Source organism: Lactuca sativa, chromosome 8 (assembly GCF_002870075.4).
Source record: "Lactuca sativa cultivar Salinas chromosome 8, Lsat_Salinas_v11, whole genome shotgun sequence".
Classification (NCBI taxonomy): domain Eukaryota; kingdom Viridiplantae; phylum Streptophyta; class Magnoliopsida; order Asterales; family Asteraceae; genus Lactuca; species Lactuca sativa.
Genome location: NC_056630.2, coordinates 252,725,482 through 252,739,522, shown reverse-complemented (window position 1 = coordinate 252,739,522; position 14,041 = coordinate 252,725,482). Strand labels below are relative to the sequence as shown.

At 33.1% G+C, this 14,041-nt stretch overlaps 2 protein-coding genes across 2 annotated transcripts; both read right to left on the bottom strand.

Annotated features, from left to right (window-relative positions):
- Positions 1–652: 652 nt before the first annotated feature.
- LOC111900942 (uncharacterized) lies at positions 653–3,907 on the bottom strand. The gene is made up of 5 exons (XM_023896811.3): positions 3,365–3,907; positions 2,647–2,909; positions 2,369–2,486; positions 1,997–2,205; positions 653–1,200 (listed from the first exon to the last, which is right to left on the bottom strand). Exons 1-5 carry the CDS (start codon positions 3,800–3,802, stop codon positions 750–752), a joined length of 1,479 nt encoding a protein of 492 aa, XP_023752579.1. The 5' UTR covers positions 3,803–3,907; the 3' UTR covers positions 653–749.
- Positions 3,908–4,321: 414 nt separating this feature from the next.
- Positions 4,322–5,501, bottom strand: LOC111900946 (protein ALP1-like). The gene is made up of 2 exons (XM_023896814.2): positions 5,353–5,501; positions 4,322–5,240 (listed from the first exon to the last, which is right to left on the bottom strand). The coding sequence occupies exons 1-2, from the start codon at positions 5,499–5,501 to the stop codon at positions 4,322–4,324; spliced, it is 1,068 nt and encodes a 355-aa protein (XP_023752582.2).
- Positions 5,502–14,041: the final 8,540 nt, after the last annotated feature.

The following is a 14,041-nucleotide window of genomic DNA, read 5'->3' as shown; positions in this document are numbered from 1 at the left end:
TTAGGCAAGGACCAATACTAAAATTTAGTAGACACATTAACTATTTCTATAAATTTGCTATATATAGGGGCCATATTTACATGTTTATGAGACATAGGGACAATTTCTATAATACTTCAATTAAACATGGACCATTTGTATAGATATCCATGTTTTTTTAAATCTTCCTATAATTAGTTATATTATTATAATATAAATTGTAATTAAGGAAAGGATAAAAATAATAATATACAAGATACATAGATAATAGATCAATCACAGAAAAAATTGAAACCACATCTCATAAAAATAAAAAAAAATAAAAATAAAAAATAAAAAATAAATAAAAAAAAAAAAAAGAGTTTGGGTCTAAACCTATGATTTTTTATAAAACACAAGGACCACTTATGTAATTTTGTCTTTACGAAATACAATGCGAATAACGGTGTAAACCATTCTTATCATAGGATTAAAACTTAAAAGATTGAATTCAAGACAGAAGACACCATCACTTCATTTTCATTTAAAGTTTTAACTCTATTAATTCAACCTTTAACATAATGCATAACTCAAACCATGCTTGTTCCTACAAAATTACTCCTTGTTACCCTCAGTAACATCATTCTTTTTTCTTTCTTCTTATATACAATCAACATCTTCAAAACAACATAACTTCTCAACAAATCTAATCCATTTCAAACCCATCAATTAATTTAAAAAATAATATATAATTAATAAACAATTTCTAAAAACAATCTATCCACAATCCACTACAAACTAGAAATTTGATCCGAACCCACATCCGCCTGAACCGAGCCCTCAACACCAAACCCAAACGACTGAGCCAACTGAGACGCATCCTGAACCCTGAGCCGCGTGCCCTGCTGCCCGACCACCACGGCTGCAACCCGGGCAGCCAACGTCCCCATTCCCTTCAAACCCGATGCACCCCTCAATAACCCGTACAATATGCCCGAGGCATACGCATCCCCGGCCCCACATGTGTCCACTGGGACACAAGGTGAAGGAGGGACATATAAAGCTTCTCCTTTTATGCCAATGTATGACCCGCGGGGCCCATCAGTAACCGAAACTAATGGGACAAAATGACTTAAATATTGTGTGGAAGATATCGGACTTTCTTCTGAACAAAAATGACAAAATGCTCGGGCTTCATCGCTATTTGCAAATATGATGTCCGCATAGTTTTCCATGATTTCCCTAGAAAAAGAAAATATTATAATATTAATTAATTAAATCCCATTTGTATCTTTCACCATTTTATCAATTTATCCAATGAAAAAAATATTATTTAATGATTATTGTGATGATAGGTCAGCGGCTAAATCGATAAAAATAGTGAAACTATGCTATATTTGTATGCATTTTTCCCTTTTTCCAAACATGGTAACCAAGAAAAATACTTTTTTAAACGACAAAAAAGGTAAGGGGAATATGTAGAAAAATCTCATTATCTTGGGAAATTTTTTGATAAAGTCTTATTTTTTTAACAGAAAATTCATGATTATTTAATATTTTGCCCAAATTAACAAAAAAATCTTTACTATTATTTTAACAGGAAATGACACATTATCATATACAATTAAATAATCGGGACTTTTCTGTTCGAAAAAAATTAGGACTTTATCAAAAAATTCCCCAAAATAATGTGATTTTTCTGAATATTTCCCAAAAGAGTAAAATGGTATAATCACTACCAAAAAAAAAAGTAAGTGGCTAAATAGATAAAATGGTGAAAGTAGAGTCACCCATAATAATAAGATGTTTAATATGACAAACTTTTATAAGACTGATTATTATGATTTCAATCCTCAATAATTACTTTTTACAGCATATCCGAACACCCTTTAACTTCATAACATCAATTTCTCAAGAAAGTTGAAAATTTTTCATTTTTTTTCTATAGTGATTAAACCATTACACTTAACCTAATTTAAATTTCAACATAAAATGTAACATCATGGAGTAAAAGTAACTAAAGGTAAACAAAACTTACCAAAAATCATCATAATGTCTCTCTATGCAAGTCACATCTGAGGCAGTAACAGCAACCAAAGCACCACTATCACGAGCAAATTGACAAATTTTCTTAATTGTTTTAATTGTGTCTGGAAATTCAAATAAATACCCTTCAACAACAAGAATATTTGTTTTGGAAATTATGCTCTCCATACTTGAATCATAGTTAATGTAAGATGATGTTCCCTGCCTCAAAGAAATATGTAGAATCTATTAGACTTCCATATATTTTTTTCCTATTAAAGCATTTATTTTTAGAAAGCTACCCAATTATAGCAATGTCATCCGCATACAAAGCAATTTTCAATTTCATGGATAGATTTTTCAAAGTAATTGGATATTTACATACCTGATATGCAAGCATTGTACGTTGTGCATCTGAGGTTGTCAGAACTATAACTGTCCCTGTGGTCCCATCTTTCACAGGTGCAGAAAGAAAGTTCACATTTGCACGCCTTAGTTTAGTTCTATAAAAACACATCATAAAACTAAAAATCAAAACATAAAACTATATATATATTTATATCTTTACTTTACCCTTATGATTCAGTTTCTCAAAGACTTCATCAACATGGTTTATTTTATCCATACAACACCTAATGGCTAATGTTAAAGGCAAGGGTATACCTGTAAAATCCACCCAATGGATCACCACCAATGCTACCAGCCATAGCTACATTCAAGGGAGGTCCACCAATGGAGTGACCACCAAGCCTAGCCAATGCCACTAGGGTATTAGAAAGAGAGCCGCCAGCAGCCGCCTTGTAGCTGCAGCCATCCATTGCTTGAAGAACTCTACCCCTCTCCTCATGATTCACGACCTTTCTTGTACCTTTGTCTAAACCCAATCTCATCAGAAACTCATCATCCACCATGCCCGAAAAATCTACCTATTAGAGAAAGAAGATCAAATCATTTACCAGTTTTAGAATAAATACAAGCTCAGGCCCAAAAAAAGTTAAGAGACTATAGATTAAACTGAACTTGATTACAAGTATGATGGCATGACTGATGAAATTTGATGATAAACAAATAGGAAAGATTTTGAATTTCAAGATAGAATCTTTTTGACATTCTGGTAAAGAAAGAAGAACAGAGTTAGGGAAATGATTTGTAGACTCGAACACCTCCTAATTCCTACGTGCTCTTTCTACGATTCAATTAGCAGTGAATCTTTGGTAACCTGCAAATTGGGATATGTATAGCTCATGTAGTGTAATGCATTAAAAAGGGATTTGAATAAACGGCGAATCTATGGACATCTGGTAAGAGATAACATAGAAGGCAAACATATACTATTTCAGATAAAGATACAAAAGCAAAGTTAGAAGAAAATTAAATGTACCATGGCTTGGCCAAGACCCAATACATCCCATCGGTCAGGCAAAGGAGGAGGAGAGGAATCGTAATCATCCTTATCCAAAACAGCACCGACTACGTCATCGTCGTCGTCGTCGTCTTCAATTGTGGAACTATGGTTGTCATCGCTGCTGCTGCTGCTGCAGGAAGAAGAAGAAGATGAGGACCTAGCAAAGGAATCCTCGGTGGACATAAGGAATGTTGATGTTGAATGAAAAGGGTGTGTGAAGGAGGAATTGACATGGCAAGGATTGCTGAAAGTGTTGTTAGAAAGAATAAGAAGACGACGGAAGGAGGAGGAGGAGGATGAGGTGGAGGGACGAAGCGAGAAAAGGGGTGAAGATGCCCTAAAATTGGAGAGGTGAAGGGTGGAGAGTGGAGATGCGAGAGAGAAAGCCGCCATCACCGTTGTGTCCACCATCATCAATCACAGATTCTATAGGAATGGATTTACTTACAGCCACGTCTACATCCAATGCTTCCTTTCCCTTCTCTTCTCTCTTCTGCATACCACCAGAGAGCATGGTCTGGATAACTGTCATATTTATATTTAGAGAGCTGGTGTGGCTGGCCAAGGGAGGAAATGGACAACAAGATGCAACATCAACTTTTTAAAAATAAATAATTTTTTTGTTTTTTTTTACTATTTCGTTTTTTTATACTTTTTTTTTTTCATTTTATAATTTATTTTTTATTTATTTCGATTTTTTTTAAATTGATACAAATATTTTTTAAATATAAATAATAAATAAAACATAATGTTTAAAAATTATTAAAAAAATTAAAAATTTTTAAAGATTAAAATTAACATAAAGGCTAAATTACACATAATATCCAAAAACAAAAAAAGAAATAACATCTAAATTCAAAAAAAAAAAAGACAACGCTATTCATTATCGTTATTGTTACCATAGAAGATATAATCCGCCAAATCCTCTCGAAGTTATCTGTGTTTATTTGCGTCCTGAATGTCAACAACGCGATGCAAATAATCTGTTGTTCCTGGTTGAAATTGAACGTGTCTGGGCTCTGTTGGGATATAGTGTGCAATATTTCTCTCTTTATCTTCTACTACCATGTTATGCATTATGATACATGCATACATGATATATCGTAAAGTTTCTAAATCCAATGGTCGTGCTGCATGTTCCACTATATGCCACTTCGCCTTCAGCACTCCAAAAGCACGTTTCACATCCTTACGTGCTCCTTCTTGTCTTCTCTTAAAAAATTTGTCTCGTTCTTCAACCGGGTGGCGGAATGCCTTTACGAATGTGGAATACTGAGGATATATTCCATCTGTAAGGTAATAGCCATATTTGTATTCGTTTCCATTCACCGTGAAAGGAGCATCCGAGGCTTTTCCATTCAAAAGATCGTCGAATATTGCCGACTGATCAAGAACGTTGACGTCGTTGTTGGAAGCCGCAACCCCAAAAAATGCATGCCAAATCCATAAATTTTGAGAAGCCACAGCCTCTAACACCAATGAAGGTGATCCGTGATGACCACTTGTGTATTGCCCTTTCCGTGCTACCGGACAATTTTTCCATTTCCAGTGTGTGCAATCAATGTTTTCGATCATTCCGGGAAACCCATGACGTTCTTCATGCGCCGTATACAATTCTTGCAAATCATGCAACGAAGGTTTCCGCAAATACACGTCTCCAAAAGTTTCAACAATACCCCTTGACAATGTATACAAACTCTCTCTTGCGGTTCTTTCAGACATTCTCATATATTCGTCCATGGTGTCGGGTGACTCCCCCATAGCCATCAAACGAATGGACGCAGCACATTTCTGCAACGTTGTAAACCCCCGTCTACCTCTAGCATCATATCTTAATTGAAAAAATTCGTACCTAAACATAAATTAACTATAGTTTAAAAATATATTGCATATATTGTAAAATTAAAGAAACATGTAGTACATTTTTATTTATTTGGTATAAAAATATAGTAAACAAATGATACCGGCTTTCCAAGGCGTTGGCGATTCGTAAGAACACATCCCTACTCAAACGAAATCTTCTTTTGAAGTCCTTCGCCCCGTATACACAATTATCCGCAAAGTAATCGCGATATAGATGTTCGTGTCCTTCCTGGCGATTTCTATTTAACATCGCACGTCTTGTTAGTAGCGGGGCTGGGTCTGGTTGTAGCAGGTCGGTAGTGTAATAATGATACATCATCCTAAAGAAAATATCGTCATCTGAATCATCGGACGAGTCGAAAAGATCAATATTTTTTTTGAAGATAATTGAAAGTATGTAGAGAGGATAAGAGAAAGTGTGTGAAAATTTTAAATAAAATGAGAGTATTTATAGGATAAAATGTTGTTTTTTTTAATAATTAACTTTTTTTTCAAACCGTTGCAAATCAAACGGTAATTTTTTTTAATTTTTCTTCGTTTCTTCCCGTCGCCACCCCAACGAGATTCACCTCGACGAGAAGCAACGAGCAGGAGGGGCGGTGTTCCCCGTGTCATAACGGTGTTGAGGGGTGCCACCTCACCCCCGTTGCTTCTCATTGGATCCATACCGACTCGTCTTATCTTTGTAATAATAAGACTACAAGAGGGTAATACATAATATTAATAAAAAAAATCAAGACGAATTAAGTAATCTAATCAATTTTTCAACTTGATCTTGTGGTAGACTGGCCCTCCTAGGGGGCACTTGGCAACTCACTCGTGGGGCATGAAATCCCCAAATTCCAAACCGTTAGGGAGCATATGTTTCCAATAGCAAGAGTCAGTCCAAGCAGCGTCTTAACCTTAGCAGTTTTGCGAGCAAACGTAGACGAATGCTTGCAAGACCAGCAAAGCCCTACTTATTAGGAGGGGACTCTTTGGCACCTTAGATAAATTCCTTTACCTCTCGGGAACGAGGTCGTCCCCTGTTCGTTGTTTTTCTTGAGAGAAATTTTTGGTGGTTTTTTATTAAAAAGAAAACAGTTATATATATATATATATATATATATATATATATATATATATATATATATATATATATATATATATATATATATATATATATATAGAGAGAGAGAGAGAGAGAGAGAGAGAGGGTTTAGATCGGCTGAGAATTCATAGTTTCCCGAGAACTTGAAAACTAAAAGTGGAACGTTAGATCAAAAGTTAATAAGAACAATGATCGTAAACTTACCGATCTCTATTAATGTTTAAATTTTTTGTGTTGTTGGACAAAATTAAAATAATAAATCAAATTTCGGAATTTTTTTTAATAATTTTTTTTAAATAGAGTTTCTTTAATTTTTTTTAGAAAACATGAATCTAAAAAAAATGGAAAAAAAAGTAATTTTTCTAAAAAAACTGCATTTTTTTTCAAAAAGAAACTGCAATTTAAAAAAAAAACTGTAATTTAAAAATAAAAAAATGTAGTTTAAAAAAAAACCTGCTGTTTTTTTATTAAACAAACTGCATTTTTTTTCTTAAACAACTGCATTTTTTTTCAAAAAGAAACTGCAACTTTTCAAAAAAAAAAAAACTTTTTCAAAAAAAAAACTTGTAATTTTTTATAAAAAAAAAAACTGCACTTTTTTTCAAAAAAAACTGCATTTTTTTGAAAAAGTAAAATTTTAAAAATCGGTAAATTAAAAAAAAAACATAGAATATTATTTAAAAAAAAAACCTGATTTTTTTAACAAAAAAACTCAACGTTTTTTGTGCATATATGCGTAGTTTTTCAATATTCATAAGTAATAATAAAATATCATATTTTTATTAATCAATCTATAAACATAATGATACAAGTATTTTGTTCGATACAAAATAATATATAAAAAAAAAAGCTACAAAGATTCATAATGTTATCATTTCTTCATATTAAGATTTTTATATTTTCTTCAATTTATCACTTTTTGCATCTTCAAAATTTTCCACAAATTCTTTCAAATCTACAAGAAAATAAAAAAAAATGATTAATGCAAGAACACTCATAAAAATGCATATGTATATATCATTTAAGATTTACATTCGATTATATAATGTGATATTCACATGTGATTATATAATGTGATATTCACATGTGATTGTATATTTTAATATTCAAATTTGAAATTGACAAGAAAATTGTAAAAAATAATTAACGAATAACACACTCACAAAATGCATGTGTGCATATAGACGTAATTCATATGTGAATCACATGTAATTCATATGTCATTCACTTGTGATTTACATGTGAATCCCTTGTAATTTACATGTGAATCACATGTAATTCATATGTGAATAACATGTGACTCATATATGAATTACATGTGATTTTTATCGATCGGACATCTTAATTTCACTAACCTTTTAGGTTACTGTAGTGGAATTACATGTGATTCAAGAGCACTAATTAATCAATAAAAAATGAACAATTTTTTAGTAACTTTTTATAATTCTTTTTGAACAAATGAAAAGTTTTAGTCAACTTGAAAATTACCTGCATTTTGGCTTTGAATCTAGTTTGACCAGCTTGTTCTATATTTTCTAATCTAACCATGTCAACAAGCATAAGTCGTCCACCATATCCATCAAATATATCCTCCACAACAATCTGTTGGTTTGGATCATCTAGTCTGCACCATGAGGTGGACTCATTCCAGGCTTTTGTTTTAATCCCACTTAAGCTGCAAAATGAAATTACATATCAAATGAGTGAAAGTACACATTTCCAAGAAGGCAAACCAGTTCAAAAGAAATACCAAACAGCTGAATTTAGATTTTATCCATAATAATTCCCAAAAATTCAGCGGTTTCATGAAATGATGAAACTCAGCAGAAAGGTTACTGTGACAGATAATTGGAGACGAACAAACCTTGGATAACATTTGCACTATAACTTTCGGATCAGCATGAATGAACTTATGAGCAAATGTAATGAAGTGCATAACCTAGGAACTATAGAAAAGGTAGTTTGATAACACAAAACCTTGCCAAGCGGATGAATATTCATGTGGTTTAGTGTCTCTTTTCATATTAATTGTATTCACATCACAATAAATGCTCATCAATAAAATATATAAACATGTTTATTGTTAAAATATCCAATGACTCCATCCAAAAAAACATATCCATTATGCTTGGAGCCCATAAGTAACATTTTCTTTAGTTGATGGAAGGAGGGTTCTGAACTTATACTCCACTAGACTTATGAGTTTTAGTCTACTTCACAAGAGGATCATGGATGAAAGTCTCGAGAACACTCATTAAGGTTTACCTGTATGCGCAACCATTAACCAAAAAACAGTAGTGTGTGCATAAGCAACCTAGGCCCTAAACCAAGCTACTGGTTTTTTGGAATTGTTAGGCTATCTAACATATTAATTAAGTTTATCAACAAAACTTCGAAAGCACTTTTAGGTTTAACAAAAAATTGACATAAATAAGTAACCAAGAACTCTTCATTGTCCTATAACCAGTGATCAATCTGGAATAACTTTTTTTGCCCTAAAACGAATTATCAAGAGCATAAACTTGTTAGTATAACTAGGATGATGAAATCAAACCGATTATTTTAAAGGACTTCATTAGAGACGGGAAAACGGTAAATGAATGATGATTAACTCCATATCCAGACAAAATTTTAGAGACGCGAAAGTTATGCATTCAAAATCTGTCCGAGACAAGAGGTCGAGGAAGGAATGGTGGTTAATTTCAGATATGGACATCATTGATGTTGATTTTGGGAGAAAGCAATATATTAGATGAACGACTCATCGACAAAGGAGGTAGAGATTATATGACACCGAAGACGATCCACCACTGAAGAAGAGGTTGATGCAGGGAAACATTGGAGAATAAGCTCAATGCGGGGGAGGATTATAGATTGCGGGTTAGAGAAAGAGAGAGAGAGAGAGAGAGAGAGAGAGAGAGAGAGAGAGAGAGAGAGAGAGAGAGAGAAAGAGAGAGAGAGAAGGATTGCAAATTTAATTTATCAGATTTAGGAAATTATCTAATTATATTTTTGTTCCCTATTGGACCCCTCTTGTGTTTAATTATGATGCCCTTTTCTTTTTAATCAATAACTTATTTACAAAAACGCCACCTTGCATCTTGACCATTCTTTTTTTTATCTAATGGCTTAAAATTAGTTCTCGGGTTCTCGAGAAACTATGAGTTCTCAAATGATCCTTCCTCTCTCTCTCTCTCTCACATATATATATATATATATATATGTGTGTGTGTGTGTGTGTGTATATATATATATATATATATATATATATATATATATATATATAAAGAAACTTACATCACATTCAATAGTCAGAATCATTCATTATATTTCCTTGATTAATTTCATCTATTGGATCATTTTGATGATGTAATCATAAAATAAAATAAAATTGATATTAACTAAATTAAGTTGAATACGTTTGAAAATTTGAAAACTTATTAATGGTGACTGAAGTTTTAATTAAAATGTATTAAAGTAAAATAAATGTGAACATAATTGTCAAAACATAAATATGGTTCCTTCCTTTTTAAAATCATGTAATTTGTATATACGTTTCATAATTATAGAATTTGAAATCAAAGAACTCAAAATATTATGATATGAATCACATTATTATTTTCTTCATATCCTTTACAAAATCGTTGTTCAAAATTATATATAAGTATAATCTCATTCAGTTGTTATCACAAATTCATGAAATATGGACGTTGAAGCATCACGTTCGAATATCAGCTTCATAAGGTTAGTAATTTCTTTTTTTATTTTTGATTTATTGATTAATTTCTTATATCTAATTATAGTTTATGTGTTCATTATATGTATCAATGGCTTATTTGTGGATTTTTTATTCTCTCTCTCTCTCTCTCTCTCTCTCTCTCTCTTTATCTATCTATCTATCTATCTATCTATCTATCTATCTCTCTTTGTCTACCTCTATCTACATCTATCTACCTATCTATCTATTTATCTATCTATGTGTGTGTGTTTGTGTTTGTGTGTGAGTGTTTGGATTGGATTCTATGTTTGGATTGGATGTAGTAAAATTTAGTTTAATTAGTTCTGTGTTAATTGGATTGGATTATGTGTTTGGATTGGATGAAAAAAATAAAGAAAAGTAAAAATTGCGTACCTTCCCGAAGGGTTTAGTGTCTATATATACTAAAAGAGAAACTTGATGACATCACTTTCAACAATCAAAACAATTCATTGTGTTTCCTTGATTAATTTCACCCATTTGATCATTTTGATGATGTCATCATAAAATAAAATAAAATTAATATTAACTAAATTAAGTTGTCTAGTTTGGAAAGTTGAAAACTTATTAATGGTGACTAGAAATTTTAGTTGGAATGTATTGAAGTGAAATAATTGTCAACATAATTGTCAAAACATAAATATGGTTTCTTCCTTTTTAAAATCATGTAATTTAAATATACCTTTCATAATTATAGAATTTGAAATCAAATAATTTAAAATAGTATGATATGAATCACAATATTAATTTCTTCATATCCTTTCCAAAATCGTTATTCAAAGTTATGTATAAGTATAATCTTGTTCAGTTGTTATCACAATTTCGTGAAATCTAGACTTTGCAGCATCACGTTCGAATATCAGCTTCATAAGGTTAGCAATTATTTTTTGATTTACTGATTAATTTTTTACATCTGATTATAGTTTATGTGTTTAGTATATGTATCAGTGGCTTGTTAGTGGGTTTTTAATAAACATATTTTCTATTCTCTCTCTCTCTCTCTCTCACTCTCTTTGTGTGTGTTTGGATTCGATGAAGTAAAATTCAGTTTATTTAGTTTTGTGTTAATTGGATTGGATTATGTGTTTGGATTGGATGAAAAATTAAATAAAGAAAAGTAAAAATGGAGTGTACCTTCCCGAAGGGTTTAGTGTCAACATATGTTATTTATTCAAAATGACTTATTTAGACTTGCTGTAAAAACTAATTTTAATTTGAATGATTTGTATATTCTTTAATATATGCGTGTGTCTGTGTGTCTTAATCAGCATATGCATTTTTTTCCAAAGGTGAAAAAAGGCAAATGTAATTTTGATATTGTCGTATTATACATTCTTGTAAAATAACCTATTTACCCTTATTGTGTGTGTCTGTTAGTGTTTCAGTGTGTGTGTTTGGATTGGATTTTGTGTTTGTATTTGATGATGTAAAATTCAGTTTAATTAGTTTTGTGTTTGGATCGGATGAAAATAGAAATAAAGAAAAGTAAAAGTGGAGTACCTTTCCGAAAGGTTTAGTGTCTACATATATTATTTCTTCAAAATGACTTATTTACCCTTGCAGTAAAAACTACTTTTTTGGGAATGAATCATATATTTCTTTAATATATGTTTGTGTCCGTGTTTCTCAATCAACATATGTTTTTTTGTCCAAAGGTAAAAAAGGCAATCTACTTTTGATATTGCCTTATTATACATACTTGTTGTAAAATGATTTGTTTGAATCAAAATGATAATGCATGTGTTATCATCCTCCTACGTATGGCAAAGCTCAAAATTTGGGATGGTAAGAATATTTTTTTTATTATAAATGTGTAATGTCTGGAATTTATCAGGTATGGTATTGCTTTTATTCAAGTTATAATTGTTAAAAATAATGGGATTTTTGGGACGGAGTGTACGCTGGGCATACAGGGTTTATGCATGGCGTACGCCTGTGAGGCGCATATTGGGGGACTCCCAGCGTACGCTGGGTATACCCAAGCGTACGTTGGGCGTAGGGTGACCAGATGCAAACTGTAAATTTTAGGGTTTACACCCTATTTAAACAACTTATAATCTTCAAAACCCCTTATCTTCTCAGTCTCCCTTGTTCTCTTAGAGCCCAACTTGAACCCTAACCCTCTTGTTTGTATTTTGGAGCTTACTTTGAGAATTTTGGTGTTGTTTTGATGATTGTGAAGAGAAAGAAGTTTGAAGAAGGAGCAAGGACTTGAAGAGAGCTTGTAGATCCAGGGGATTAGCACCATTTTTGACTCATTTGAGGTATCAAGCTTTAAACTTGACCATTGCATGCTTAGTTGTAGTGTTGGGGTGTTTTATGGGTTATTTTGACTCCATTGTTGAGGTTTCTTGTGTCTTGGTAGTTTCAGACCATAAGAGTTGTCCTTTTGAGCTCTTGGAAGCATTTAGAGTCATAAAAATCGGACCTTGATGGTTAAGCCACAACCATGCAAGTGTTTGATGGTCACAAAGTTTGTATAAGGACTTAAATCATGTTTTAACCCCAATCTATGCAAGCAAAGACATAAAGTTTGTAACTTTATGGATTAGGATGTTTTAAAGGACCTGGATCTATATTTTGGTCGTTAGGACTTAATGGATTAAGTCACAAAAGAAGTATTAAGGAAGTTGGTCAGTACGTTGGGCATACACCCTGGTACACTGCATGTACTGGGTCAACTTCCCACTTCTGGTCAAGGCTAGCATATGTTGGGCGTACGTGCCAGGTACGTCGCGTGTACGGATACAGAGTAACGAATGTGGGTTTTTGGGCCTCAGAAGTTTGGTCCTGGATTATTGGGCCTTATGGCCTATTTTGGAGTAAGGCCTTTGGGCCTAGAACTGAGATTTATGGTATTGGGCCTTTTGGGCCATAATGTACAATCAAAATTTATTTATTTTGGGCCAAGAGTGTGTTGGGCTTACAATAAGGCCCATTTGAGGAGTTGGGCCCAATTTAGAAAATCAGGCCATTGGTGGGCCACTAGTGGGTTTGGGAAGACTATTTAGATTTGGGCCTTTCATGTTATGGTGTTGGGCCTTACGCATTGGCCAAATTAGATCAGGGGTAAAATGATCATTTAACTTTAAGAATAATTATTAGTTTTTGATTAAGTGTTATTGTGGTGATGATAGCTCGGGGAGTCGTCAGAGCTATCGTTAGAGGTTTCTTACCATGAGTTTCTGCATTCAGCTTTGAAAGGTGAGTTACCTTCCTATAGAAGTGGGTTGAAGGCACCAATGTCGGCCCACTAGTAGCTAATTATAATAGAGATGATTATTTGTGTTATAATTGTATGATATGTTAATGCCTGTTGTGCTTTATGTGCTAGTATGCTATGATATTATTTGATAGTGGTAGGGGTAAGGGTGAAATAATCCCCATAACCGGTCGAAAGGACCGAAGGGGTAGGTTAGTACCTAGATATGCTAGGCAGTATGTGATTTATGTGTATATGCTAAGATGTTATGTGGTAGTGGTAAGGGTGAAATAGTCCCCGTAACCGGCTGAAAAGGACCGAAGGGTTAGGCCAGCACCCAAATATGCTAAGCGGTTACCGGTTGAAAGGGACCAAAATGGTAGGCCAGCACCCTGATCTGCTAGGCAGTTACCGGTTGAAAGAGACCAAAGGGGTAGGCCAGTACCCGGATATGCTAGGCAATATATGTATAGTATGGTATGTGGTATGATGGGGGAACTCACTAAGCTTTGTGCCAACGGTTTTCAGTTTAGGTTTAAGGTACCTCTTCTTGGAAGGGAAAGGAGTTGACGGGATTGCATCGCATCACACCATGATTTCCACACATGAGATTCTTGGGAGATTTACTCTGATGATGTTTTATTGTGACACGTTTTGATTATTGACATTTTGGTTTTGTTATGGGATGACACGATGGATGTTTGTATACTAATGGTTTTATAATTACTTATTTAAAAATGA

Bases quoted from the DNA above. Each gene is read 5' to 3' on its own strand.
- LOC111900942 (XM_023896811.3), bottom strand. From the start codon at position 3,802: ATGATGGTGGACACAACGGTGATGGCGGCTTTCTCTCTCGCATCTCCA. The intron at 2,206-2,368 runs GTATGTAAATAT...TCTTTGAGGCAG, and splicing joins GTACAATGCTTGCATATCAG to GGAACATCATCTTACATTAA. The intron at 1,201-1,996 runs GTAAGTTTTGTT...TTCTTTTTCTAG, and splicing joins AGACATTATGATGATTTTTG to GGAAATCATGGAAAACTATG.
- LOC111900946 (XM_023896814.2), bottom strand. From the start codon at position 5,501: ATGTTAAATAGAAATCGCCAGGAAGGACACGAACATCTATATCGCGAT. The intron at 5,241-5,352 runs GTATCATTTGTT...ATTTATGTTTAG, and splicing joins GCCAACGCCTTGGAAAGCCG to GTACGAATTTTTTCAATTAA.